Raw genomic sequence first — 27,804 nt, forward strand, 5'->3', positions numbered from 1 at the left:
ATTATTATTATTATCCTCATTGTTATTAGCATTATTATCATTTTATTATTGTGATTATTAACTAACAATAATAGTTATAGATAATACATGGATAATAATCATTACATAAAAATGTAAATTAACCTCAAAAGACCCGAGCTTTGGTTTGTCTTTTTTTTTCAGATTTCTTCCAGCTATTTTGGGGTTAGGAAGAACCAATAAATATAATAACCAAATATTTTTCTTAGAACATGACGCAGTTTAATTGTTCATGTTTGTGTACCACAGGTTCCAGTTACACAGAATGTCCACTTATGTAGACATCCAGGTCTTAGGATGTTAATAATTTATTACTTAGTTTATTTAAATATTTCAGTTTTGTACTATGCTTTTTAGTTTAGTATTTACTGTGATAAACTCTACTAAAATGTTCACAAAACTGTAATGCTTTGGAGCCTTACCGTAGTAAATATTTAAGATCTTAATTTGTCGAGACGCACCACTTGCCTGATGCGCGTGCGTGAGTGCGCGTGGGAATAACCGCCAGCCAATGCTGCTATAAATCTTGAGCGCTCGCGTAACCTCGCCCTCAGATAAAGTTTGCCTTTTCTTGTTGCTTTTCTGGATGTTTTTGCATTTAAACTAAATGTTTTACTTTGTTGAATATTTGTATTGTGGGCTGAAGAAGGTTTGGAGAAGCTCTTGGTGGATTTTGGTGAGTTTAGCCTACCTGTTGAGTCTTATTTTGGGATTGTGAATGTTTATTCTTGACTAGAAAATGACGGTAGCACTTTACCATAGCATAGTTGCATAAATCAACATTAAACAAATATTATTATAGTTAATATTAATTTCAACATTTTAAATATGTTCTAGTAAATATTAAAATTAAAACATACGAAGTTTAATAAATGCTTTTATCAAGAAGCATTTTTCACAACGTTCATCAATTCAATATTGAACAATCAATATTCATTGCGTAAATTCAGGTTAACTAAGTTGACATATTGCAGATGAAACCTTATTGTAAAGTGTTACTTGTCTCCACTGTCCACTACTTGTGCTAAAGTGTATTTTCTTTGCCGTTTTTCAGTTTTGCCCCATTGTATTAGGCTAAATTGTATACATGCTGCAAATATATTGCTTATGGTTTATTCCTATTTTGTTCCCATTTGTTGTATTGTATTTTGAGACGGGTGAAAGATGATCTCTCCTAGGGATTGTATGTATGCTGGAAAAAAACGAAGAAAACCTATTCAGAAACAGTTGAGTAGCATGCTTAACTTTTCACACCATACTTTTCAAGCATTTATATACAAACTAGATAGTAAAGTTTGAAGACAAACTTTATGTTGGCTTGAGAAAGCGTAGCCTGAACGTTTAAAACGGTTTGACATAAGTTTAATTTAGTAGGCTATCTGGCTGTTAGTATGTTTAAGTATGAAGGTAGCATGATTAGCATGAAGCTAGCATGATGCTATCATGATTAGCATGAAGCTAGCTTGATGCTAGCATGATAAGCATGAAGCTAGCATGATGCTAGCATGAAGCTAGCATGATGGTAGCATGATTAGCATGAAGCTAGCATGATGCTAGCATGATTAGCATGAAGCTAGCATGATGCTAGCATGATTAGCATGAAGCTAGCTTGATGCTAGCATGATAAGCATGAAGCTAGCATGATTAGCATGAAGCTAGCATGATGCTAGCATAATGCTAGCATGATTAGCATGAAGCTAGCATGATGCTAGCATGAAGCTAACATGATGGTAGCATGATTAGCATGAAGCTAGCATGATGCTAGCATGATTAGCATGAAGCTAGCTTGATGCTAGCATGATTAGCATGAAGCTAGCATGATGCTAGCATGATTAGCATGAAGCTAGCATGATGCTAACATGATTAGCATGAAGCTAGCATGATGCTAGCATGATTAGCATGAAGCTAGCATGATGTTAGCATGATTAGCATGAAGCTAGCATGATGCTAACATGATTAGCATGAAGCTAGCATGATGCTAGCATGATTAGCATGAAGCTAGCATGATGCTAGCATGATTAGCATGAAGCTAGCATGATACTAGCATGATTAGCATGAAGCTAGCATGATGTTAGCATGAAGCTAGCATGATGCTAGCATGATTACCATGAAGCTAGCTTGATGCTAGCATGATTAGCATGAAGCTAGCATGATGCTAGCATGATTAGCATGAAGCTAGCATGATGCTAGCATGATTAGCATGAAGCTAGCATGATGCTAGCATGATTAGCATGAAGCTAACATGATGTTAGCATGATTAGCATGAAGCTAGCATGATGCTAGCATGATTAGCATGAAGCTAGCATGATACTAGCATGATTAGCATGAAGCTAGCATGATGTTACCATGATTAGCATGAAGCTAGCATGATGTTAGCATGATTAGCATGAAGCTAGCATGATGCTAGCATGATTAGCATGAAGCTAGCATGATGCTAACATGATTAGCATGAAGCTAGCATGATGTTAGCATGATTAGCATGAAGCAAGCATGATGCTAGCATGATTAGCATGAAGCTAGCATGATGCTAGCATGATTAGCATGAAGCAAGCATGATGCTAGCATGATTAGCATGAAGCTAGCATGAAGTTAGCATGATTAGCATGAAGCTAGCATGAAGTTAGCATGATTAGCAGGAAGCTAGCATGAAGCTAACATTTATTACGTTGCTAGGGTACTAAGTTTGGTTGCTAGGGAGAAAATTGGCATCCCATAATGATCACCCTTCAAGCCACAAGTAAAACGGTCCAACCCCCGTGTCTCTACAATGTTCTGATGCGGAGATATAAGGCTTTGTTTATTCCGTTGCTAGGGTACTAAGTTTGGTTGCTAGGGAGAAAATTGGCATCCCATAATGATTACACTTCAAGCCACAAGTAAAACGGTCCAACCCCTGTGTCTCTACGATGTTCAGATCCAGAGATATAAGGCTTTGTTTATTATGTTGCTAGGGTCTTCATATTTTGTTGCTAGGGGCGTGGCTTAATACCTCAATAAGAATCCTAAGAGACTGATTGGATGCCTGAGTAAAATGAGCCCACCCCTATGTCTCTATGACACTCTGGTGCAAAGATATCCATCTGGGCTTTTTATAATGGTAGTCTATGGGAGATGTTGCTAGGGTACCCAAAATGGTTGCTAGGGGCGTGGCTTAATAGCTCTGGGGTGATCCTAAGAGACTGATTGGATGCTTGAGTAAAATGAGCCCACCCCCATGTCTCCAAGACACTCTAAAGTGAAGATATTCCATCTGGGACGCTTTTATTCCCTTTTATGGGCATGTTTCCTGCCCCATTATAAGTCAATGGGAAATTTTGGGGGCCTCTTACACCCCAGGGGTACAGCTTACACCCCATTGTGAGGTATGTTCTTACACAGCCTGTCAGCCTCCTTAAATGTGGTAAGCCACAAGTTTCTACAAGTTTCTCACTCGCAGCTATGACCCGTCAAAGTTTGTCTCAATGTTAAGTCAATGGAAATTTTGGGGTGTTTCAGCGCCCCGTTTAGGAATTCGGAAGGTCCCATCAGTTAGAAAAGATATAGCACACCTCGTCAGATCAGACCGAAAGTCTGTCCAAAGTTTGATGGCTGTAGCTTGAAAGCTCTAGGACGAGTTAGAGTTAGAAATTTTAGTCTCAGAAGAAAAAGAATAATAATAATAACTAGATAGGTACATTTCCTGAAGAAAATGTGAAGTGGTGCTTGCCGTGGCAAATTTCGGGGGACAATATATGATTATACTCCAAGCCAAAAGTAAAACAATTCAACCCACATGTCTCTACGATATTCTGATGCAAAGATATAAGGCTTTGTTCATTCGATTGCTAGGGTACTGTATTTGGTTGCTAGGGAGAAAATTGGCATCCACTAGTGATTACCCTCCGAGTCACGAGTCAAACGGTCCAACCCCCGTGTCTCTACGATGTTCTGATGCGGAGATATAAGGCTTTGTTTACTCTGTTGCTAGGGTACTGTATTTGGTTGCTAGGGAAAAAATTGGCATCCACTAGTGATTACACTCCGAGATACGAGTCAAACGGTCCAACCCCCGTGTCTCTACGATGTTCTGATGCGGAGATATAAGGCTTTGTTTACTCTGTTGCTAGGGTACTGTATTTGGTTGCTAGGGGCGTGGCTTGGGAGTGGCCAATGATGTGCCCAGTGATTACACTCCGAGTCACAAGTAAAATGGTCCAACCCCCGTGTCTCTACGATGTTCTGATGCGGAGATATAAGGCTTTGTTTACTCTGTTGCTAGGGTACTGTATTTGGTTGCTAGGGGCGTGGCTTGAGAGTGGCCAATGATGTGCCCAGTGATTACACTCTGAGTCACAAGTAAAACGGTCCAAACCCCGTGTCTCTACGATGTTCTAATGCGGAGATATAAGGCTTTGTTTATTCGGTTGCTAGGGTGCTCAAATATGGTTGCTAGGGGCGTGGCTTGGGAGTGGCCAATGATGTGCCCAATTGTTACACCCCTAGTCACAAGTAAAACGGTCCAACTCCCGTGTCTCTACGATGTTCTGATGCCGAGATATAACTGTTTGTATTTTATGTTGCTAGGGTGCTCAAAAGTGGTTGCTAGGGGCGTGGCTTAGTAAGTCTGTAAGGATCCTGAGAGACTGATTGGATGCCTGAGTAAAATGAGCCCACCCCCATGTCTCTATGACACTGTGGTGCAAAGATATCCATCCAGGCATTTTATAATGGCAGTCTATGGTATAGGTTGCTAGGGTGCCCAAAATGGTTGCTATGGTAACCTTACACCCCATTGTGGGGGACGTCCTGACAGAGTCTAGCACCCTCTTCAAATTTAGTAACCCACATGTTTCTATGAAATCCTGGCTCGGACCTATGACCCGTCAAAATTTTTGCAATGGTAAGTCTATGGGATTTTGCCCCATTGACTTTTCATTGGGGCACTTTTGGGCACCTCTTACACCCCAGGGGTACAACTTACACCCCATTGTGATCCATGTTCTTACAGAGCCTACCACCCTCTTCAAATGTTATAACCCACATGTTTCTACAAAATCCTCGAGCGGAGCTATGACTCGTCAAAGTTGGGCGCAATGTTAAGTCAATGGGATTTTTTGGGTGGTTTTTCGCCCCCCTTTCGGAAATCCTGCACCCGATCGCTTATAAAAGTCATAGCAGTCCTCTCCTCAATAAGCCGGTCGATTTGAGCCCTAATTTATGGGTCTACGACAAAGCGTGCGGGACGAGTTACGCGCCAAAAAAGTGTCCAGAAAAAGAAGAATAATAATAATAATAAGTATGCAAGATAGTAATAGTGATGCTTTGCATAAATGCAAGCACCACTAATAATAATAATAATAATAAGTTTAAGTGCAACAACAGTATGTTGGCTTTCTCAAGCCAACATAATAATGTTCCTGTAGTTCACATGACTACACTTTCAAGAAAAATTGCTACAAAAGCTGTCTCTGAGGTGGTACCCTTTCAAAAAGAGTGCATATTAGTATCTCAATTGTACACACAGACACCTTTTGTACCTTTTTTTGCAATGTCAAAATCAATGGTTTGTTTCTCAGGGAACACAGAAAATGATCAAATGTAAATGCACTGAAGCCTAAGTCGCTTTGGATAAGTGTCTGCTGAGTCGATTACTGTAAATCAGTGCACAGTGCCCGCCAAAGCACATTTTATTAATGGTCTCAATTGTAATTTTTATTTTACTTTTTTGGCTTCTTTATGTAACATTTTAACTATAATAAAATATATCAACAAGTAAATAAAATCAACAGGTAAAACAAAAAAGAGTAGACTATATCAAAAAGTAGCCCTCCAGATTGTTTTATCCGTTGTGTTGTATTGTATCCTCTTGCTCACAAAAAGTTTGGAGACCCCTGCTATAAATTAATATATTTTATTATTTATTAATGTATATGGTAATGGTATGCACAAGTACATGTATTATTAGAGACAGGCAAGTATCAAAGCAGCCACATTTATGTTTGATCTGGGAAATTAAATGAATAATTTGTGTATGCAGTAAACCAGAGAAAGTTGGAGAGAAATCAAACCCATCTAAGAGACACCGTGACCGTCTGAACGCCGAACTGGAGCGGCTGGCAAATCTGCTTCCCTTCAGCCCTGATGTCATTTCCAAACTTGACAAACTGTCAGTGCTGAGACTCGGCGTGAGTTACCTGCGAGTGAAGAGCTTCTTTCAAGGTAGAGAGAATATTCTTGCTAAAGATAACAAAAAGCATTCCTTCATTCAATTGTACTTTATGTATTTGGTGTCAGCTACATTTTGGGTCTGCTGTACCCACTGGACATGGATTTCAGGATTAAGAGGCTTTATAAGAATATGCACTCTAAGGTTCCTGAAAGATTAAATTAAATTCAATTTTATTTGATTTATATAGCGCTTTTCACAATTGGTAATTGTTTCAAAGCAGCTTTACATTAAAAGAAGCAGGGGAAACACAGAAAAATCGACAGACAATATAAGTAGTAAAATACAGCGGCTATGAATAAACTTTACAAGCGAGCGTATTAATAATGTCTCGAATACAAGAGGGTGCTAAGTTAAGCCAATGTCGGTTGACTCCCCAGGGTTAAAAAAAAACCCTAGGAGAAAAACCTCTGGGAGGAACAAAAAGTCTTAGGAAGGAAAAAAACCCTTGGGAGATATATATACGGAGATTATAAGGAGATACATATAAGGAGATTTAATGGCCTTAGTATATTACCCAGACGAGTTAAGTGAATGCTTTGTTCCGTACAAGCTAACTATTGCGAGATAAGTATAATTTAATGTCGGACTGTGTGGTTCCACAGTTTTAAAGGGGACATATCATGAAAATCTGACTTTTTCCATGTTTAAGTGCTATAAATGGGTCCCCAGTGCTTCTATCAACCTAGAAAATGTGGAAAAGATCAACCCAGTAACTTTGTTTTTGGTAAACCATTCTCCGCAAGCATGTGAAAAAATAGCTCATTGAAATTTCGCCGCCCTTGTGATGTCACAAGGGGATAATAACGCCCCTTAATCTGCACTATCCAACCACGGCACTGCTATTTAATACAGAGATCAACTCATTTGCATTTAAAAGGACACAACCAAAAACTGCACAATTGGTAATTAATAATCAGCTACAAAGTGGCAATTTTAAAATGCTATAATAAATGATCTATGGGGTACTTTGAGCTAAAACTTTACATGTGTACTCTGGAAACCAAAGATTTATTTGACATTTTTAAAGTCTTGTGAAATGTCCCCTTTAAAAATAAAAAAAGGATGTTAAGCCATAAATTATTTCTTTCCACAAACTTTTGCCTGGAAGGTTCTTTGGGCAACAGCAATTATTTTTCTATGGCATCTCTGCGGGAAACCATTTCAGCGCTGTTATTTTTAATAGTGTGGCTATGTTTGTTTTTGGTCTCTTGTACACACATGCTGTTTGTTGTGACTGTGGTTTATGGTTTGAGTATTAGACCGGATCAGTGCAGGTCTGCTTGTGTGGCAGGTGGGTATTTGAGCAAATATAATACCCAGTGGTGCAGTGGTGTCTAGAGAAGTGGGTATATACTTAATTTTTCCCCCCGAAGGGGTTATACCCCATCTCATCAAATAAAGAAGTGAGTGTTCCCCGTATACCCTGCACTATACTGATAATACCAATAAAATTTGATGTGAAGCACCAAAAACTTGAAAATTGGGTCAAAAAGGGATGAACGTAATTTAACCTATGTTGGTCAATGCCTATGCTGTTTCAACCCAAAGTGCTAGGTTGTTTTAACCCATTGTTGGGACAAATATAAAAATTTTCTGGGTTAATTTAACCTAACGGCTTGCTTGGTCCCTTTTTGACCTAACGCTGGATTAAAAATAACTTTTTTTTTACATTTTTATGTAGTGTGCACAAGGGACAGAGAGGGCAGAGCTGTGGTCTTTGTATTTTGTATTTGGACAGTTTCACCCATTTCATGATGGGTTATTTTCAACCTAGCGTTGTGTCGAAAAGGGACAAACCCAGCCACTGGGTTAAAGTAACCCAGAATTTTTTTATATTTGATCCAACAATGGGTTAAAATAAGCCAGCACTTTGGGTTGATACAACCCAGCATAGGTTAAATTACAACCCAACGTGCCGAGTTCATCCCTTTTTGACTCAATGCTGGGTTAAAAAAAATTTTTCAGAGTGTGGTTGAATGAAATTTTATAATGCATGATTCCTAAATATGAAACGTCACAGATTTCTTACAGTAACTGCGAGATTGTTCAAATGTTTGCAGACAGTACAAGCATCAAATTCAGTGTTTTTGTGATTCACTCAAACTCACTTTTTGTGACCTTCATGCAAGGCTAGCTGTTTAATCTAATAACAATTGAGATTTTATTTATTTGTTTGTACTTTATTGTCCAGCCATGACTGGAAATTGGTCTTTGGCCTCATAAAATAAACATATAATTGATATACATAAAACAATAATACATAAAGTACAATATTCACTTCACAAATAAATACAATTTTAAATTTTTATCCATTATTCAGAAGACCTATTGCATTTGGTAAAAACGATTTTTGTATATTGGAACAAATTTCAATTTATTTTCTTTCAAAATCATAAGAGTTACATTTTCCTTGCAATGACACATTTGTCAGGGATGACAGCAGTGGTTTAGTCTTTATTATGAAACCTTATCACGCCATCCTTGAGCTTCCAGTATCATGTACAGTTTTTCATCTGATCCTCCTTGTCTGGTTGTTGCGTGCAGATTTGGGAAATTCTTTCTGAAGTCTTCATTCCTGGAAAAATTCTTCTGTTTGTTTCCATCATGTGCGTTGAAAGCTGATTGATGATTCACGCATCCAGCATTGTGTGTGTGTCAAACATCTGTTTGAGCATGGGGCTGACAATTTTCCTCCCTCACTTGTGTGAGAATTCCTGATCATATTTATCCCAAATGCATCTTTGATCTTTATTTACATTGTGCCCATTAATAAGCTGTTTGATTGCCTTATTATCCCTGTAAAGATGAAGCATACGTATCGTCACCCTGGCTTTCAAACAGATTTTTTTTGTTGATGCAACGTCAACAACCAAACACCAAAAATGTGTTTTTGAAAGGCAGAGATATTTATTGTTAACATCAAACCCTTTCAGTAACAACATTTATGGGGTCCGTATTTGTTGGCAACCTTCATCCGCATGCGATGTCGTGCAAACAACTTGTAAATGACCCACATACTTGAAAGAGGAGTTTGCTGTTAAACACGGTTCTGTTGCGTGACAACTTCAATAATGACATGGTGTGAGTCCTTATGGCAAACCCTTTATTGTGTACTCTCATGCATTTTAGCCCCTCTGTACTTGCTACACAGCTTCAGAATCTTAACTTAACATGAATGAAGCGGTCATGTGAAATGCGAATTAGGCAGTAACATATTTGCTTCATATATGATGTGCTGTGTTACACAATATTTGCCGCATGGCTTTACAAAACTGTTCCTGAGAAAATCCTGGAAATGTTTTAAAATCACCATGCAATGCTTAGGAGCAATTATTTCAGTCAAAACTTGAAATATAAATTCCCAGATATTGTATTATCGATTGATACTATTTTACACTTTTAAAGCCTTCATCCTGTAGTTTGTTCAGAATTTTTGCTTGAACATTCTCTTTTATGACTGTGGATACAAAAATGGTAAATACTGAATTTGTAAAAAACACTTTTTTAGCAGAAAAAAACACAATACACCATAACATATAAACCACAAGATGTTAAATAATTTTTTATGCAGTGTTTAAAAAAAACAACAACAGAGAAATTGTATTTTCCGAATGTATTTTTAAAAAGGAAAGATTTGGAATAAAAAAAAGAAAAATGTTTGAAAGGTTGATGTGAAATTGGATTTCATTAAAGTCATAAAACCTCAAAGGCTCATGAAACCAACCAAGATGCATTTTTATAGTTGCTGTCTTGGCGTAACTGATAAAATGTGTTTTGTAAATGACACACAGAACACAATGGATTAAAATTGTGCTGTTTTTGTCATTTCAGTATAAAGCACAATTCATTTATGAGTTATTTGATTCTTCATTTTCTGTACATTTCAAATCTACAGGTGTACACTACCATAAAGACGGCCTTAAATCTAACTGTATATGGTGTTAAAACTTAATGTATATCCTTTTATTTAGATTATTTTTGGTTAATTACCTTTCCACATTCTCTCTGTCATTGCAAACCATCAAAATGACAATTTGTTAATCCAAATTAAAGGGACACTCCACTTTTTTTTGAAAATGGCTCATTTTCCAGCTCCCCTAGAGTTCCAATCAATTCAGCTGATCTCTGGGTCTGGTGCTACCACTTTTAGCATACAGTAGCTTAGCACAATCCATTGAATCTGATTAGACCATTAGCATCACACTAAAAAATGATAATCAAACAAAAATAATCAAGGACTTTGCTGCTTGCTGTAACATGGCTGCAGGAGGCGCAATGATATTACCCAGTCCCCTTAGTATCTTTCAATAGCTGGGGACTACTTTCGGGCACTACGTAATATCATTGTGTCTGCTGTAGCCATGGTACGGCCTGAATGAGAGTATAGTTCCTAGCCATATCTGCCTAAAATCACAACATTTAATTTTCTGTCTGTCTCTTTTTTCTGTAACTACAAAAGAGTCAAGTTTTTAATAGGAAAAATATTGAAACTCTTTTGTTATTTTTAGTGTGATGCTAATGGTCTAATCAGATTGAATAGATTGTGCTAAGCTATGCTAAAAGTGGTGGCACCAGACCCGGAGATCAGCTATATGGATTTCAAAACGATAAAAATCAAGTGTTTAAAGGAACAGTATGTAAGAAATGTATGTAAATTAATCATAAAATGGCCCTGATATGTCACTAGACATTAAGAATTAATTTTCATTTCAAATATTTATATCACTGACATCAGTGGCCTGGCAAGGATATTGTCATTTAAAAAGTGGAGTTGCAGCCCTCAACTGATGTTTATGTTGGCATTTTGCATATTGGCCACTAGTTGTGTGATTGCAGTACCAGTTTTAACCACAAGGTTTGTGATTGCAATACCAGTTTTGGCCACAATCCTACATACTGTTCCTTTAACTCTAGGGGAGCTGGAAAATAAGCATTTTTTTTAAATGGAATGTCCCTTAAATAGCGGTTATACACCATTATTATTTGATGCCTAAGGTTTTGTTTGCCTGTACATGGCTATGGACAGTACTGTATTCATATTCAAGTTTTTAAAACCCTGCAAAACAATGTAAAGTTAAAAGGAATTGGTGGAAAAACGCAACAGAATCCCAATTATAAAATGGGCTGCTTGTCATGATTTTAGGGAAGATATTTTCTGAAAAGTAGCCCCACCACCAGATTTAGACTTTTGAATGTAGACTGAGCCCTTAGAGAAGATTGGAGGGAGAATAACAGCACTTTAGAAACGAGAAGTTTGATGGAGAGTCAGATGTAGGGGTGAGCGGGGCACAAACTAACGCAGGGTTAATTGTATCGCATCTACTTTACATATTTATACAGGGCCGAGTAATCGGTGCTTTTGGTCTTTTTTTCTTGCTGTCAAATGATAATGATCTGTGAATTTGTTAAAAGTTTTGATGTGTTTTGGTTAAGATATTGAACAAAGAGTGGTTTGGAGACGTGGAAGTAAATTTCTTCATCTTATGTGTTTTTTTTCTGAGTTTCTGGGTTTGAACACAGCGGGGTTAGTTGTCACACAGTGTTACAGTGAAGCTTCAGATATACAATGATAATGAAATGAAAGCAATGTAAATATTATTCATCAAAATGATAACTGTTAATACAATATCAGGGGAAATAATTCACAATTATGATTTTTTTGTCTTAATTGTGTGACCCTTTCAAAAAAAATCTATTTATATGCATTGATTTTTAATACAAGGATGGTTAGATAAAGGATCATGGATGGATGAATGTGTGGATATCTATCTATTATAGGCAGATAAACAATATCCACCTTTAGTATATAGACAGAATTTGATTGAATTATTAGTGTTTAAACTATTATCTAGCAGGTGTTACAACAAACCCTCTGTTTGTTATAATGAACCACCTATGGGGTAACGTTTGCACTTCTGTCACTGGGTGTTATTGTACAATAATGGTAGGTCCAAAAAACAAACTTTCCCCATTTGTAGCAGAGATGTGTGTGTAAAAAATGATGAATCTAACTCAATGTTTTTTAAATGACAGAGCCAAAGGCAAAAAGTGTTACTTTGTGCCCTGCTCTTCCTGAAATCACGTTGATAGGTTGGTAATGCAGAGTGTTGTCAAGTCGAGATTTGCATTGGGCCATTAAAAAAAAAATGCAATATTAAACAGTGCATTTGACAAATTAAGTTGTTTTGAACATTAAAACCAGTTTTAAAAGCATGTTTACTTAACCTGTTATTGACTAAATGTTTAAATGGGGTGTAATTAGTATTTTTTGTCATTTCTTAATAACTAATAATGTTTTCCTGTAGCTCAGTTGATAGCAGGGCTGGACTGGGACAAATATTCGGCCCTGGCATTTTGGCCCAAACCGGCCCACACTACATACACTGCAAAAAATGATTTTCAAGAAAAAAAATTCTTACTATTTTTGTCTTGTTTTCAGTAAAAATATCTAAAAATTCAAAAATTAAGATGCTTTTTCTTGAAGAACAAAACGACCCAAGAAAATAAGTCTAGTTTTTGACAAAAAATATCAAATGTAAGTGATTTTGTGCATAAAACAAGCAAAACAATCTGCCAATGGGGTAAGCAAAAATTTCTTGAACATTTTTCTTAAACACTAAATGCAAGAAAAATTTGCTTACCCCATTGGCAGATTTTTTTGCTTGTTTTATGCACAAAATCACTTAAATTTAAAAATTTTGGTCTAAAAACTAGACTTATTTTCTTGGGTCATTTTGCTAATAAAGAAAAACCATCTTATTTTAAGAATGTTTAGATATTTTTACTGAAAACAAGACAAAAATACTAAGAATTTTTTTTTCTTGAAAATAATTTTTGCAGTGTATAATTACAAATACCACCCATCTTTGCATGCCTTTAAATATGTATAGCAACAGCAACTCCAATTCCACAAGAGCACTAAACCCAATTAATAGCAGGTAGAAAAGAGTGAGAGTTGACACAACAAACACTTCTAGAACGTGTTATTTATTAATGCAATAAAACTGTATAATCCACACTTATGAAGCCTAAAACAAGCTTCATGCAATTGGCAAAATTTGCCATTGGATTGCTGACTTATTACAAAATACAAGTGCTGCTTACATTAATATTGAAAACTGATTATTACTTGCAGTACTTACAGGAAAGTGTTCACTACATTCACTGAACTAAACTAGTGTGATTACAGTAATAGAGATTTTTAACATTATCCGTCAAGTGTGTTGTTATACAATAAACATATCTTTTTCTGTAAGCAGATCTCCTGGATTGTTTGATTTTGCTTGAAGAGAAATGATACGTTTTGAAACAGACAATCAACGAAAAATCTACGAATCAGATACACTCGTAGCGACAGAGCAAAGAGTGCAATTCTTTTATTGCAGCTTTATCAACATAATTTTGTGTTTTTGACTCAATTGCTCAATTTTATTGCAGCTTTATCAAGAGGTATCCATCTAAACTTGTGTTTTGAAAGCAGTTCTGCTTACCGCAGGCACTACACTCACTTCTCCCTCGTCTCTCTCCCTCTCCTCACTGACACTTTGCGTGCTGGTGCTGACAGTGCCACCACCGCCACCATCATCATCACCAGCGACGCGAGTTGAAGGTCCTGCTGCCGCAGAAAACATTTGTGTTTTTTAACACATTTTGCAGCGTCTGCCTGAAGAGCCTGCTTCTTTGTGTCGCGCAGTTTTTCTGCGCCTCCCTTGCGTTTTCTCTCTCTCTCTCTCTCTCTCTCTCTCTCTCTCTCTCTCTCTGTTTTGACACGTGAACTGACCGACGATGCACGCTCGCTTGCACAGAGACCAAAGCGGTGATTGGGCCAGCTTAATGTCATTAAAAAAAAATAACCAATGGGCTACTGCTTAAATGTGAGAGGGCCGGTCTATCTAGGAAAAGAAAGGATGATGACTGTGCTGGTCAGTCATTGGGCCAGCTTAATGTCGTTTAAAAAAAAATAACCAATGGGCTGCTGCTTAAATGTCAGTGGGCCGGTCTGTCTAGAAAAAAAAGACGCTAACTGGGCTGCTCAGACAAATATAGTATGAGATGTATCGGCCCAAAAAGTACGTCGGCCCACCGGGAAACTGCCCGGTTTGCCAGATGGCCAGTCCGCCCCTGGTTGATAGAGCATTGTGTTAGCAGCACAAGGGTGTGTGTTTGAACCCCAGGGAACATACAACCATTTTGTATAAATGTAAATATTTTAATCATACATTGTTATACAGAAAAGTTAGTGTTCTCCATCACTACAAAATGAAATTATGGGAGGATGAACGCTGTGTAAATTCAAAACGGCTGCTTGAGAATCCTCATCAAGACAAATCTGCTTCAGATCCAGATTATACGTATGATACGCTATATTTGTGTAGTCTAAACATCACATCAGTCTGTTTGTAGTTATCATCTTCACTTTGATGCTCTTGTATTTGACTGTAAGTGGCCACAAAATGCTCAAAAAGATTGCGAAAACCCTTTATTGTGGCTGCTAAGTGCCTTTTTTGTTAATCCAAAGAGGGTGAGATCAAAAATAATAAAGACTTGAGCACATTCTTTGGGTTAGTCTTTGATTATCCTCGACCAGTCGTGAAACTGGAAAAACTCATCTAGTGATGTGCTTGACCGGGAGCAGATGAGGAACAGTCGGTCGGTCACCGTCTTTAGCTTCTTCAGTTAGTTTGGATTGATCAGCCATGACAGGGCTGTGTTTAAAACATCTGCATGTGGGTTTGAAGGGTCATTTTGTGGCCCGTTGGGTGTAAAGAAGTTCTTCTGGACAATGCAAGGAAACACATTTGAACATTTCAGCAACTTTTTTTGTTTTTATATATGAAGTGCATCTATGTTTAATTGTAAATAGGCTTTTTTGCCAATATAGCACATTAATGGCAATAAAAAAGTTAATTAGGCAGTAATCGTAATGCTTAATTTTTACAAGTATCACTTAATTGGTGTTTGACTATATTTTGCTGCATAACTCTCTTAAGTACATGCAAAAAAAATTTGGTAAACCTCCCTTGCAGCTCGACAATTGAAATCTGGCATACACGTCGTTTATATAACATTTTTCTTAGATGACTTTGATTCTGGCAACAAACCGCTATTTCCGAATTGCCGCCGAGGTCGGGATAGAAGCAAAAGTATTTGATGATAGGTATAATACGTGCCAGAGACCGAGAGCATTCGGTCAATGTCATTATCTCGTTTTGGACATAGGTGAAGTTTAGCAGCTTTTGCATCTGAGCTTTTCATATATAAATGTATAGCAAGTAAAGAATGCTCTATTTATTACCATTCAATAACATTTGTTTAAACAGTTTGTTTTGTGCAACTATTTAATTTGTTCTTGTGACTTGAAATCAAAAATCTTTTAAAAGCATTGATGCAGAAATTTATAGTAAAATGTTTTTTCTTCCTGGTATACAGTATATTATTGATACAGTAAAATGTATCCACACAACTGCTATCTCTCTTTGTGCTCTTTCCATACAGCGGTGACAGAGAGAGATGATCACAGTAGCGATGCATCAAAGCCGGACCACGAGAAGGAGATTCTGTCCTATGTGATAGACAGTGACCTTCTTCTACATGTAAATACAGTAGGCGCATATAAAACACATTTGCCATGTGATATTGCTGTTCACAGACTTTACTTATTGTTAAAAGCACCAATGGTCCGATTCACGATTTTAAATTTCCTTTGGTGTGTAAGTGTGTATTAGTACATGTTAACTATATGCAAAAGGTACAAACCCCAAAGTAAACAATGATGCGAGTTATTGTCTCCCACGTAAATCTCTTTTCTTGAACTACAAGAAACACACGGATTATAGGCAACAGTTTACTTCCTGGGATTGGTGATGTAGACAAGACCGACATTATCATAATTCCTCACAGCCTGTGTGTTAAGTTAACTCCTGTTAGCATTGCATTGTGACTGAATCTTTCAAACATGGTAAGGAGCGTCACATTTCCGGCTAACATCAGAGGTATTCAGGCCAATCACAACATACAGATTAGCCGGCCAATCAGGGACACAGAGCTTTTCAAATCCATGTGTTTGAAGAGATTAAAAACTGGAGCTACAAAAATGTATGAAAAAATATGGAAAATAATGTGTTTTTTAACCGTAAACCACGCAAACACATTGTATTATACTAAATTTACAAAAAACTAGTTTTTTAGCAATGAAATGGGTTCTCTTTAAAGGTGCAGTGTCTAATGTTAAGTAGGATTTCTTGACAGAAATGCAAAATAATATACAAAGCTATATTTTCAGGGGTGTATAAAGATTTTTTATAATGAACAGTTATGTTTTTATTACCTTAGAATGAGACGTTTTTATCTAAATACACGAGGGTCCCCTTACGTGGAAGTCGCCATTTTGTGCCGCCATGTTTCTACAGAAGCCCTTTAAGGACAAATTTTTTTACTAAGTTGCCTCCGACGATGACATGTTTTTCCGGTGACGGCTACCGTAGCTTATGCGTTTCAAAAGTGAGGAGTGAGAAGTGGATTGAGCTGTTGGTTGCAATTCGCAACCTCACCACTAGGTGTCACAAAAATTTACACACTGCACCTTTAAACGTTTTTTCTAAATATACAACACAATCTTATTGTTTCTTTAATTTTCTTTATAGTAATTTGCTTGTGCACCAGTGACGGTTATTTATTTAGATTTTTTTTACAATCCACATTGTACAATTTCATAAGAGTTAGCCACATGGTGAAATAGCGACGATTTCCCGTGATATCTGTTTAAAATAATGTTGAATGTGTAGTATGGACCTGCAATAATCCATCCCTGTGTATCCTATAGTCTCTGACTGGATTCGCATTGATCATCGGTACAGATGGGGTTATCTTCTATGCATCTTCCACTATTGTTGATTACCTGGGATTTCATCAGGTAACTGCAAACATGGCTGTTTTAACATAAATATTGCTTATGAGTTAATTTAATTGCTATTTGGTTCAGTATTGTATTACAAAGATCTGTCAACTTTATTATAATAGGAAACCTTAGTAACATTAGTGACTACCTGATTTCAAATAAGCGTTTAGGGCAGGGGTGGGGAATCTTGTGGAGGGCCATTGTCCTGCCGAGTTAAAGGTGACATTGAACGAAGGATTGAACGGGGTATTTATTCTTGTTCTGTGATGTGACATGTAAACAACAACATTTTGGTTGGGTCTGTAATGCCTTAGAAGCTTTCTAAAAACCTTTCTCAGAAAGCTATATTAGGGTGGGGGATTTTAAACGGGTGGTTTTGCACCTATTTGGTGTCCCTTCGGGCTTAACTGGCAACCTCATTATGAAATGCAAACACTTGACACTGACCAGCTGCCTTTTCTGCCACTCAAAAGAATGTTAACTTCCCATCTTCAGAACACGGACAGACCAAAAGTTTACAGATAAATGGGCACACCTACATTGAACTTCCCAAACACTGCTGCAATTTACTTCCCGTTGGAGGCGAGAGGCCGGATGTATGAAAATTATTTTGAAGGGGAGGGAATCGAATGAGAGTGGGGGGGGGAGTGAGATGTATTTTACGTAATATGTATCCATTGTTCAGATTGGGCCATTTTCTGGCAGACATTTCTTAAGAAGGAATTTCTATGAAATGGAGATGTTCATAATGTCTAGCACTTTTCGTATGTTTGTGAATGCGGGTGCACTACCGTTATTTAACTAAGACAAAAACGTTTTTTTTCATTCTCTGTAACCTTTAAGCTTTAACCCTACACACCTGCATGCCATTTCCAAGTAGTAATCCTGAAGACTTTACCTGTGTTCCAAATTGCATACTGTGACCGACTTCTTTTTTGAGGGACTTCTCTCCAGGGGGCTCACGGGATAGTAAAGTGTCCGTTGAATGCACACTTCAAAATCTTGCCGGTCATCCAAGTACTTTTCACCTTTTGCATACTATATATGATGAAATTTCGGACACCGGGTATGATTTTGATTTTTTACAGGTATGTGTAATAAGGGTTGAAACTGAACTCTGCAGGACAGTGGCCCTCCAGGACCAGAAATCCCACTGCTGGTTTATGTAAATCATAAAAAAATGAATTGTATGTGTCACAGGTAGGGGTGGACCCAGGTGTAAATAAGGCCACGCCCCTTTCTCCACCTCGAGGAGATTCCCAAAGCCACCCCAATGACCAGACACACAAGATAAGCATAAAATTAAAATATACTTTATTAAATTACTTAAAAATATTAAATAGGGAAGGGGAAAGGGGAACTTAAAATAACGGCCACTCCAGGCTCTCCTCCACAGCTCAATATCTCAGTGCTCACGCTGGCTCTCTCTCTCTCCACAGAGGACTCTGCGCTGACTACAGCTTAGGGTAGGTATGGCTCTCTCTTCACAGTCCGATATCTCAGCGTTCACGCTGGCTCTTTCTCTCTCTCTCCACAGATGACTGCTGGGACATAAGGCACAATGAATCGGTCTCCAATGGTTCTCTCACCTCTGCGCTGACTACAGCTTTGGGTAGGTAGGGCTCTCTTCACAGTTCGGTATCTCAGTGCTCACGCTGGCTCTTTCTCTCTCTCTCCACAGATGGCTCTGCGCTGACTACAGCTTTGGGTAGGTATGGCTCTCTGCACAGTTCAGTATCTCAGTGCTCACGCTGGCTCTCTCTCTCTCCACAGAGGACTCTGGGACACAAGGCACAATGAATCGATTTTCCAATGGTTCTCTCACCTCTGCGCTGACTACAGCTTTGGGTAGGTATGGCTCTCTGCACAGTTCAGTATCTCAGTGCTCTCGCTGGCTCTCTGCACAGCTCTCACAACACACTCCTCGTCCCTGTTGATTTGGCAGTTTTACAGGTCATGTATTACTTTAACAGGGTGGCGGACTTACGGTAACTGGCTGCGCGATGCGTCAGCTAGACAGTGTTTTCCTATGTGACGCCGGGGGCCAAAACCCTCACGGCGGCTCGTTGGTCTACAGAGGGGCGAGGGCGTCACGCCGGCACACCGGGTCGAGCGCTGCCCTTTCCTCGAGACCCGTTGGTCAATCGAAAACTGGACCGGGGCGCCCTTTCGTCGAGACCTCGGGCCGGCGGATCTCCTTCGCCTCCAACTCTGTGATGATAAAAAGACACAGGTAAAGTAGCAATATTATAGATAATACTCACACACCGTCAATAGCACAGTTCTTCACCGCCACTCCTAAACTCAGGTCCGCCGAGCGTTTGGCTGGAAAATACTTCGAGACGCCACTCTGAGATTTTCAAACTGAAACACACTCACAGCATATTCAGGTACAGGCTTTTACTCTAGAACCGTTCTTCCTCTTCGTCGTCTCAAGAACGAGTGACTGGAGGCGGGGGTACGTCAGACAAGACACAGCAATCTCACTGCAATACACAGCATTACACAGCACCACTTCAAGTGAAAAGTTCTACATCCAAGACTCACCCACCACGCTAGTGCACACAATAGACGCCCGTCTTCCTTCACCTCACTCTGGACGAAGAATATGGAGATGTTAACTTGGCCTAGTGTTTGTTTTTGTCACTGGAGCTGTTTCAGCACAAAGACCCTTTGGCTCACCCACCGCGCTGGTTCAGGGGTAGGGCCACCCACTCTCTTTCGAAAACACTCAAAAGATACACAGGTCAAATATATGTACAACACATCCATAAAAAGACTCCGTTACTCACAGCTGCTGTACTCTCTTCGTCCCACGCTCTCCAAGATTTATCTCACACTGCTAGGACTCTAGATGCATAGACAAAGTGGTTTTCAGCCACCAGCACCACTTTTCCACAATCGTATACTCACAATGATGCGTCTTTCCTTCCTTCGTTTCTTTCATCCAAGGTCAGTATTCATTTAATTCTTCTACCTATAAGGTCTTCGGTATCTTCATCAATGTAAGGCTATAATCCAAACGAGAGAGAGAGCAGTTACAATAATCCAAAACAGCGTACCCGGTGAGCCCAGCTCGGCGCTACGATACACACCACCAACAGGAATAATAAGCGATTTCGGGGTGCTCCTTTCAAAAGATCCACCGCTTGCCTTCCTTTCACCCTCTATGACTCTGTCCTCTTTCCGCCCGCTTCAGCGGTCGCCGGATCAACAGAGCTTCGGGCTCTTCAAAAGGTGCGTGTCTTTGTCTGCCTTTGGCAAAGGAGCTCCCCCGTGTCACTCGCCTCTCCTGTCTGAGTCTCTCATGTGACTTTCCCTTAACTGTGGTTTAGACTGCCCTAAAATACTCTCTTGAGTGTTGCCATCGTCCAATCCCCCGGCGCTCCTCTTAATGACTCTCAGCTGTATGTGATTTGGCTGATTTCAGCGTTCGCGACGCTACCGGATGTCCGGTGTTTTCTCTTACCGGTCCGGGCGGAAACATCCGGGCGGAACCAAAACTTTCCAAATTTTTGGTTCCGCCTAAAAGATCGTCACCTTGTGACATCTGTCCTATAAAGTAATTTTACAAAGCTTACAATAAAACCATATGGATATTAGAAAAGTCTAAACACATGTGGGGTTGTACTTAAATGGCCACCTCCTCTATAAAAGGTGTGAAAATACATCAGAAATTCAGAATGTGTCACATTCTCAGGGTTGCCAGGTTTTCACAGCAAAACCCACCCAATTGCTACTCAAAACTAGCCAAAAAATCACATTCCAGAGGTAAAATCTGTGTTTTTGGCAGGGTTTATCTTCTTAAATTTGCATTCCAGGGGGCTAAATATCGCGTTATTGGGGTTGCTTCAACCAGCAGACATAAAATCAGCCCGTGGCAACAGTGTTAAAGAAGCCCAAATCTACAATAAAACCACAAACTTGGCAACCCTGCACGCTCTAAACCTTCCCTCCCTCAAAATATAAAAATAGTCTTTCATTCACGCCTAAGTTTATTTAAAAGTGTTTTGTTGTCTCATACTTGGCAAACATTAAACTGTGAATCTCACAAAAACAGGTCCACATTGCACCCCATAATTAGTAAAGCAAAAAAATCTATATTTTTAATCAAAGACAATGAAACTCTTAAGTTTTCTTCTTAATGATATATTCTTGGCGGTTAAAAATGTAATGATAAAAATATCACAATGCAACACGGTCCTAAAATAAGCTTTATTAGGCTTTGTAATATTTTTATTATGATTTCATTTTAAATTGGTTGGTGAAATGTTTCTGGCAGCTTCTGTGAGATTCCTCCTCTAATGGGAATTTGATCATGGTTGGGCATGAGACATGAAAGGCCGGTGGAAAGCTTTGCATGTCCCGAGTTGGAAAATAAAAGGAAAATTTAGTATTTTTGGTTGGTTTATGAACAGTGGGTTTGGTTGCGTCAGAGATGGTGTCTCAGACTTTTGTTTTTCATCAGCATAGAGTCACATCTGTCCGCATGCAAGCAGGGCCGCTGTCACGCAACACAAACACGCGGCTCATGAGACACTCGCTGCACATGAACTCAAGCAAATAAACAAGAATGAACAAATGATAACAATTTAAAAGAAAATTTGATTATGAGAAAAGCCTCCACAAGGAGCATTTAGTTTTTAATGTGATCAAATCGTAGAAAACACATGAAAACACTTCAAGTTAAATTGAGAAATTACAGTTGATCTTGTTTACTTGTTTAATACACATTCCTTTTCTTCTTGTTAACAATATGTTTGTGCACGTCTTATTATTTGCTGCACTTCTGAAACATTTCAGCTGTTTTCAGCTCCTCCCCTCCAAAAACATTTTTGCAACATAACATTCTATGAATCTTAATTTAATATATTTTTTAATATGTAGTTATATCATGTATTAAGACCGACGGAAAATTAAAAGTTGCGATTTTCTAGGCCGATATGGCTGAACTATACTCTCATTCTGGCGTAATAATCAAGGATTTTGCAGCTGTAACATGGCTGAAGAAGGCGCAATGATTTTACACAGCAGCTGAAAATAGTCCCCTTAACTTTCAATGGCAGGGGACTATTTTCGGGCAGTGCGTAATATCACTACGCCTGCTGCAGCCATGTTACAGCTGCAAGTCCTTGATTATTACGCCAGAGTAAGAGTATAGTTCCTAGCCATTTCTGCCTAGAAAACCACAGCTTTTAATTTTCCTTCAGTCTTAGTACACGATGTAACTACAGAAGAGTGTAGTTTTAAATAGGAAAAATTTCTAAATTCTTTGGTTATTTTTTAGCACGATGCTAATGGTCTAATCAGATTCAATGGATTATGCTAAAATAAATTCTTTTTTAAGTTCACACACACACGTTTCTTTATATTTCAAAACCTGAAAGTGTAATCTACATTTCTGTGAATAATTTGCTTATATATTGTGTTATATTGTGTTATATTGTGTTATGTGATGCATTTCAGACATACTGAAGTCAGACTTAGATTCATTCATCATAATATCTGTCATGTTATCATCGTAACTCTCTTTGGCAGACAGACGTGATGCACCAGAACTTCTTTGATTATATCCATGTGGAGGAACGTCAGGAGTTTTGGAGACAGCTCCACTGGTCCATGAACCCCAGCCAGTCAGACCCTCAAACCACCGGAGACACGAGTGTGTATAATACCATTAACCTCATCTCTGTCATCTACCTCTGCTGCACGTTGTATAAACAATATTCAGTGTTCTTGATTACAATAAAGTACATTACAGACAAAAACATTTAGTCTGAGTAAATTGAGTGTAAGGCACAAAAGTCACATTTGTCCGGCTGTCCGGGTACATCTAGTAAATTCGCGCAAAATTAAATTAAGATTTCAAAAGCCTATAGAAACAAAAGAAATGTAGATGAAAGCTCTTAACCGTTAAACAAAATAGATGGTGATCAGTGACTTGACTTGAAAAAATGACTTTATTTATGAGTGACCCAGTCTGTGAAATCACAGCTAAAGGAGCAATCCTTAATGAAGTCTCTATTTACTTTATCTCGTATTTTTAAATAGCACACTTGGAGTTTCCTTTTGTGGTTTTTAGTCAACATTTACTTGTGTTGCATGGAAAATTGCAGCCAAAATCACTTCAGAGTGACGTTTTGCGTCTGATGTTACACCTGTGGGCATTTTTCTGTTTGTTATTTGTTATAGTAGATGAGGCTGCTGCGATGGTTAATCTGTTCAGTGCCCATGCGACTGATGGGGTTCGTCCTGACCTGTCACCCTTCCTCACACGCTGTTTCGTAGCCAGAGTACGCTGCCTGCTGGACAGCACCTCCGGCTTTCTGGTCAGTTATGACACCACACATAGACCTGACGTCAGACTTCTCATCAGCTTGTTCTGATTTAATTCTGAAATGCTCAGAACATTTGAGGGTGTAATTTTCACCCTGGACCACTGTATACCCTCATCATTGACTCTATGGTTACTGTGGTCTTGTGTAGAGCCTGCAGTTTAATGGCAGTCTGAAGTTCCTGAAGGGTCAGAAGAGAAACACAAACACTGGATCTCGGCTCGCTCTGTTCTGTGTGGCTGTTCCTGTAGTTGTGTCCTCAAATACAGAGCTCACAGTCAAGAGGATGATGATGAAGAGCAAACACAGAACCTCTTCCAGCAGGTCTGTATGCTTGTGTCGTTCATTTGTTCACTCGTTCGTTCGTTCGTTCGTTCCTTTGTTTGTTTGGTTGTTCTTTTGTTTGTTTTTTTGCTTATTTTTCATTCATTTTTTCATTAATGTTTTTGTTCGCTTGTTCGTTCTTTTTTGTTCTTTAGTTCGTTCTTTTGTTTGTTTATTCCATTAGTTTGTTCTTTAGTTTTTTCTTTCACTTGTTCGTTCTTTTGTTTATTCTTTTGTTTGTTCTTTTGTTTGTTTTTTGTTTGTTCTTTCGTTCATTTTTACGTTTGCTCTTTTATTCGTTCTTTGGTTTGTTTATTTGTTAGTTCATTTGTTTGTTTTCGTTCGTTTTTAATTCGTTCTTTCTTTAGTTTTTTCATTCACTTGTTCGTTTTTTGTTTATTCTTTTGTTTGTTCTTTAGTTCATTCTTTCATTAGTTTTCTTGTTCGCTCTTTTGTTCATTCTTTAGTTTATTTATTTGTTTGTTCTTTTTTCATTCGTTAGTTATTTCTTTCATTCATTTTCATTCACTTGTTTGTTCTTTTGTTTGTTTTTTCGTTCATTTTTTTCGTTTGCTCTTTCGTTCGTTCTTTGGTTTGTTTGTTCTTTTTGTTAATTTTTTTCATTCGTTCTTTCATTATTTTTTTCGTTTGTTTGTTCGTTCTTTTGTGTTTTTAGTTTGTTCTTTCATTTGTTTCTTTGTTTGCTCTTTCGCTCGTTCTTTTGTTTGTTTATTTGATTGTTCTTTTGTTTGTTTATTTGGTTGTTCTTTTCGTTCTTTTTTCATTTGTTCTTTAGTTCATTCTTTCGTTGTTTTTTGCTTGTTCGTTCTTTTTTTCTGTAGTTCTTTTATTCATTCTTTAGTTCTTTTGTTCATTCTTTCGTTCGTCCTTTGGTTCGTTCTCATACTACGGGTTGAATGCTCTCTCTCTCTATCTCTCTCTATCTCTGGCTCGCTCGCATGTCCTCACTCTTTCGCTCACCCTCTCTCATTCTTTTGTTTGTTCTTTAGTTCATTCTTTTTGTTTTTTTATTTGTTTGTTCATTTTTTCATTAGTTTGTTCTTTAGTTTTTTATTCACTTCGTTCCTTCTTTTGTTTATTCTTTTGTTTTTTTCTTTAGTTCTTTTGTTTGTTCTGTTGTTCGTTCTTTAGTTCTTTAGTTCTTTTGTTCGTTTTTTGTTTGTTCTTTCGTTCATTTTTTCGTTCGCTCCTTCATTTGTTCTTTGGTTTGTTTAATTGTTTGTTTGTTCATTTGTTTGTTTTCGTTCGTTTTTTCATTTGTTCGGTCTTTAGTTTTTTCATTCACTTGTTCGTTCTTTTGTTTGTTTATTTGGTTGTTCTTTTGTTTGTTTATTTGTTTGTTCAATTCGTTCTTTTTTCATTTGTTCTTTAGTTCATTCTTTCGTTGTTTTTTGCTTGTTCGTTCTTTTGTTCTGTAGTTCTTTTATTCATTCTTTAGTTCTTTCACTTATTCTTTTGTTCGTCCTTTCGTTCGGTCTTATACTACGGGTCCGTTGAATGCTCTCTATCTCTATCTCTGGCTCGCTCGCGTGTCCTCACTCTCTCGCTCGCCCTCTCTCTTTTTCTTTCTTTCTCTCTCTGTCGCTCTGTCTCTCTCGCTCTCTTTCTAATAACTTTATTAATAACTGCATTAGAATGCTATCGAGGGCTTAAGCCTCCATTGCCAGCTTTAAAATGATGTTTTGGAACAAGCAAAAGAGCCGTTGGATGAGACGCGGAAGAAATAGTCCTACTCACAATAGCGATTCAAGTACAAAAACCGGACGAATCCCTTTAAATATATCATATGATCAATGTCTTGAGGTGTGGTTACCGTAGTATGAGCAGAATAATTGACTCCGGGCCGTTGAATCACTGAAAAATAATGCACATCCGAGGTGTAGTGCATTATTTCTCTAATAATTCAACGGCCCATCATCAATTATTCCTTACTTCATTCGCTCTTTCGTTCTTTATTTTGTTTGTTCTTTTCGTTCATTTTTCTTCAGTTTTGTTTTTTCATTCGTTTTGTTCGTTCGCTTGTTTGTTCCTTGGTTTGTTCTTTAGATCTTTTGTTCGTTTTTCATTCTTCAATTTGTTTTTCATCCTTTTTTGTTTTCTCCTTTGTTCATTCTTTCGTTTGTTTTTTCGTTTGTTCGTTCTTTATGTCATTTTTATTTTGTTCTTTCTTCATTATTATGCATTAATGCCAAACATAAAGTATCATTCATGGATATTGTCATTTTAATCAATTAAACTTTTATTTCCACATTCATAAAAGGTTCGCTGTTTCTCATGGCTCATCTGACAGCACCTGGTCAAGCTCTTCATGTACTGAAAGTTCCAAGTCAGCCCTGGCCAATAGGATGTACAGAGGAGATGCCAGTAAAACCCAAGAGCAACCTCTCAGCTTCTGTGTTTCATCTCTGGTCAGCTCTAGACTGCAGGCTCTGGATGTTCCCTGGAAAGCCCACTGTCTTGTTGCTTCATGCCCGGGGTCCGGCAGTATCTACCACACCCCTGGAAAATTACAAACTGATTGTGACACACGTAGGCTCAATGGTTACAGTGAGGAGGAGAGTTACTGCATTAATGGAAAGGGTGAAAGTAGAAACTATGTGCAAAATGAATGTTATAACAACACGGTTCTCCCCAAAGCTGCCATTAAAACCGAACAGGATTCAGATTCTGAAAATGGGTGTAACACATATGGCATGCATTGGCAATATCCACAGATAAAAACTGAAGCTGAATATTATGACAACTACACCTCATGTCAAAGAAGCAAAACTGCCATTAACCCTTACCTCAATGGACACCACAAGCATCTCTACGCAGTAGTCGCCAAACCTCTCAAGTGTGTCCTGAACAAAAGCCTGAAGTACTGTGACGCTTTAAGTGGCAGTCAGGAGTTTGCAAATTCCTCTGTGGATCATAAACACTACATGCAGGATATCCGCCTGGCTTATGAGTTCAGGAGTCAGGGAATAAAGCAGGAGATCAAACAAGAACCTTACGAACATCCCACTTGGTCTGAAAGTTGTCATGATTTTAGTCAAGGCCACGTGCAAAGAAATATCACTACAAACTACACTGTGAGCAGCGCAGTACACAAAGCAACCCCATATGTTTACATGCAGTGACTTATATCAGTGGTTCCCAAACTTTTTCAGCGTGTGGCCTCCCTTGTGTACAATGCATTCCCAAAGAAAATTTGTGACAAAAACTGTTCTAAAACAGTTAAAAAACATTAAATTATACAAAAAAGTAGGGCTTTTGGTTAGAAGCCTTATTTTTTTAGGTTAAATTACACAGAATTCATGATAAATTAATGTATTTCATAAAATGTCATAAAACTGCGGCCCCCTGGCACCATCTCACAGCCCCCACTTTGAAAACCACTGACTTATATGACCAACTGCAGCTGTTAGGTAGAAAGTCTTTATTAAAAAAGATCTGATTGGTACATTAAATGCAAATGCTCAGGATTTCTGCTATTTTGAGACAAAGAAAAAAAAACTTTTTATTAAAAATTTTGTAATTTTCTATTTGGATAATGTTGACCTCAATGCAGATTTTGTGTGGCACACATATGGTTCTCTTTTCCCACTTGAGTTTTTTTAATAATTTGGAAAAGATGACCGTCAAAATTTGAATTCAAAATATTCCTGCAGCTTAATTGGTAGGTCACTGTGTTAGCATTGCAAACGGTCATGGGTTTGATCCCAGGACACACACATACTAATAAAAAACATATATTTAAAATGCACTGTAAGTTCTTTTAAATTAAAGCATGGACCAAATGTGACAATTTATCTATTACAAATATAACCTAAAGAGGTCATAAACGTAGTATAAATTTTTATATTTTAACCAATATTACAGAGAAATACACACTTTCTTGAGTAAAAAATCATTAAATTTCATTTTTTTGCTTACTGTCATAAATTGTCTTTTGTAAATTGGTTATTTGTCATAGTTTTAATTAATTTATTTTTGTAATTTTTATTTATATTCTTTAT

At 37.9% G+C, this 27,804-nt stretch overlaps 1 protein-coding gene across 2 annotated transcripts; it reads left to right on the plus strand.

Annotated features, from left to right (window-relative positions):
• Positions 1-536: 536 nt before the first annotated feature.
• ahrrb (aryl-hydrocarbon receptor repressor b) lies at positions 537-27,661 on the plus strand. 2 transcript variants are annotated; one of them, XM_065276711.1, is made up of 9 exons: positions 537-694; positions 1,172-1,244; positions 6,035-6,216; positions 15,722-15,819; positions 17,049-17,138; positions 22,662-22,785; positions 23,316-23,452; positions 23,610-23,782; positions 26,064-27,661. In XM_065276711.1, exons 2-9 carry the CDS (start codon positions 1,183-1,185, stop codon positions 26,923-26,925), a joined length of 1,728 nt encoding a protein of 575 aa, XP_065132783.1. In that variant the 5' UTR covers positions 537-694; positions 1,172-1,182; the 3' UTR covers positions 26,926-27,661. The 2 variants fall into 2 exon arrangements, with proteins under 2 accessions (XP_065132783.1, XP_065132784.1); XM_065276712.1 differs by having other exon boundaries at positions 23,319-23,452.
• The last annotated feature ends 143 nt before the right edge of the window (positions 27,662-27,804 follow it).

This window comes from Paramisgurnus dabryanus, chromosome 6, assembly GCF_030506205.2.
Source record: "Paramisgurnus dabryanus chromosome 6, PD_genome_1.1, whole genome shotgun sequence".
In the NCBI taxonomy this organism is placed as follows: Eukaryota; Metazoa; Chordata; class Actinopteri; order Cypriniformes; family Cobitidae; genus Paramisgurnus; species Paramisgurnus dabryanus.

Coding starts and splice junctions, on each gene's coding strand:
- ahrrb (XM_065276711.1), top strand. CDS start 1,183: ATGATCTCTCCTAGGGATTGTATGTATGCTGGAAAAAAACGAAGAAAA. Junction 1,245..6,034: donor AGAAAACCTATTCAGAAACA/GTTGAGTAGCAT, acceptor TTGTGTATGCAG/TAAACCAGAGAAAGTTGGAG. Junction 6,217..15,721: donor AGTGAAGAGCTTCTTTCAAG/GTAGAGAGAATA, acceptor CTTTCCATACAG/CGGTGACAGAGAGAGATGAT.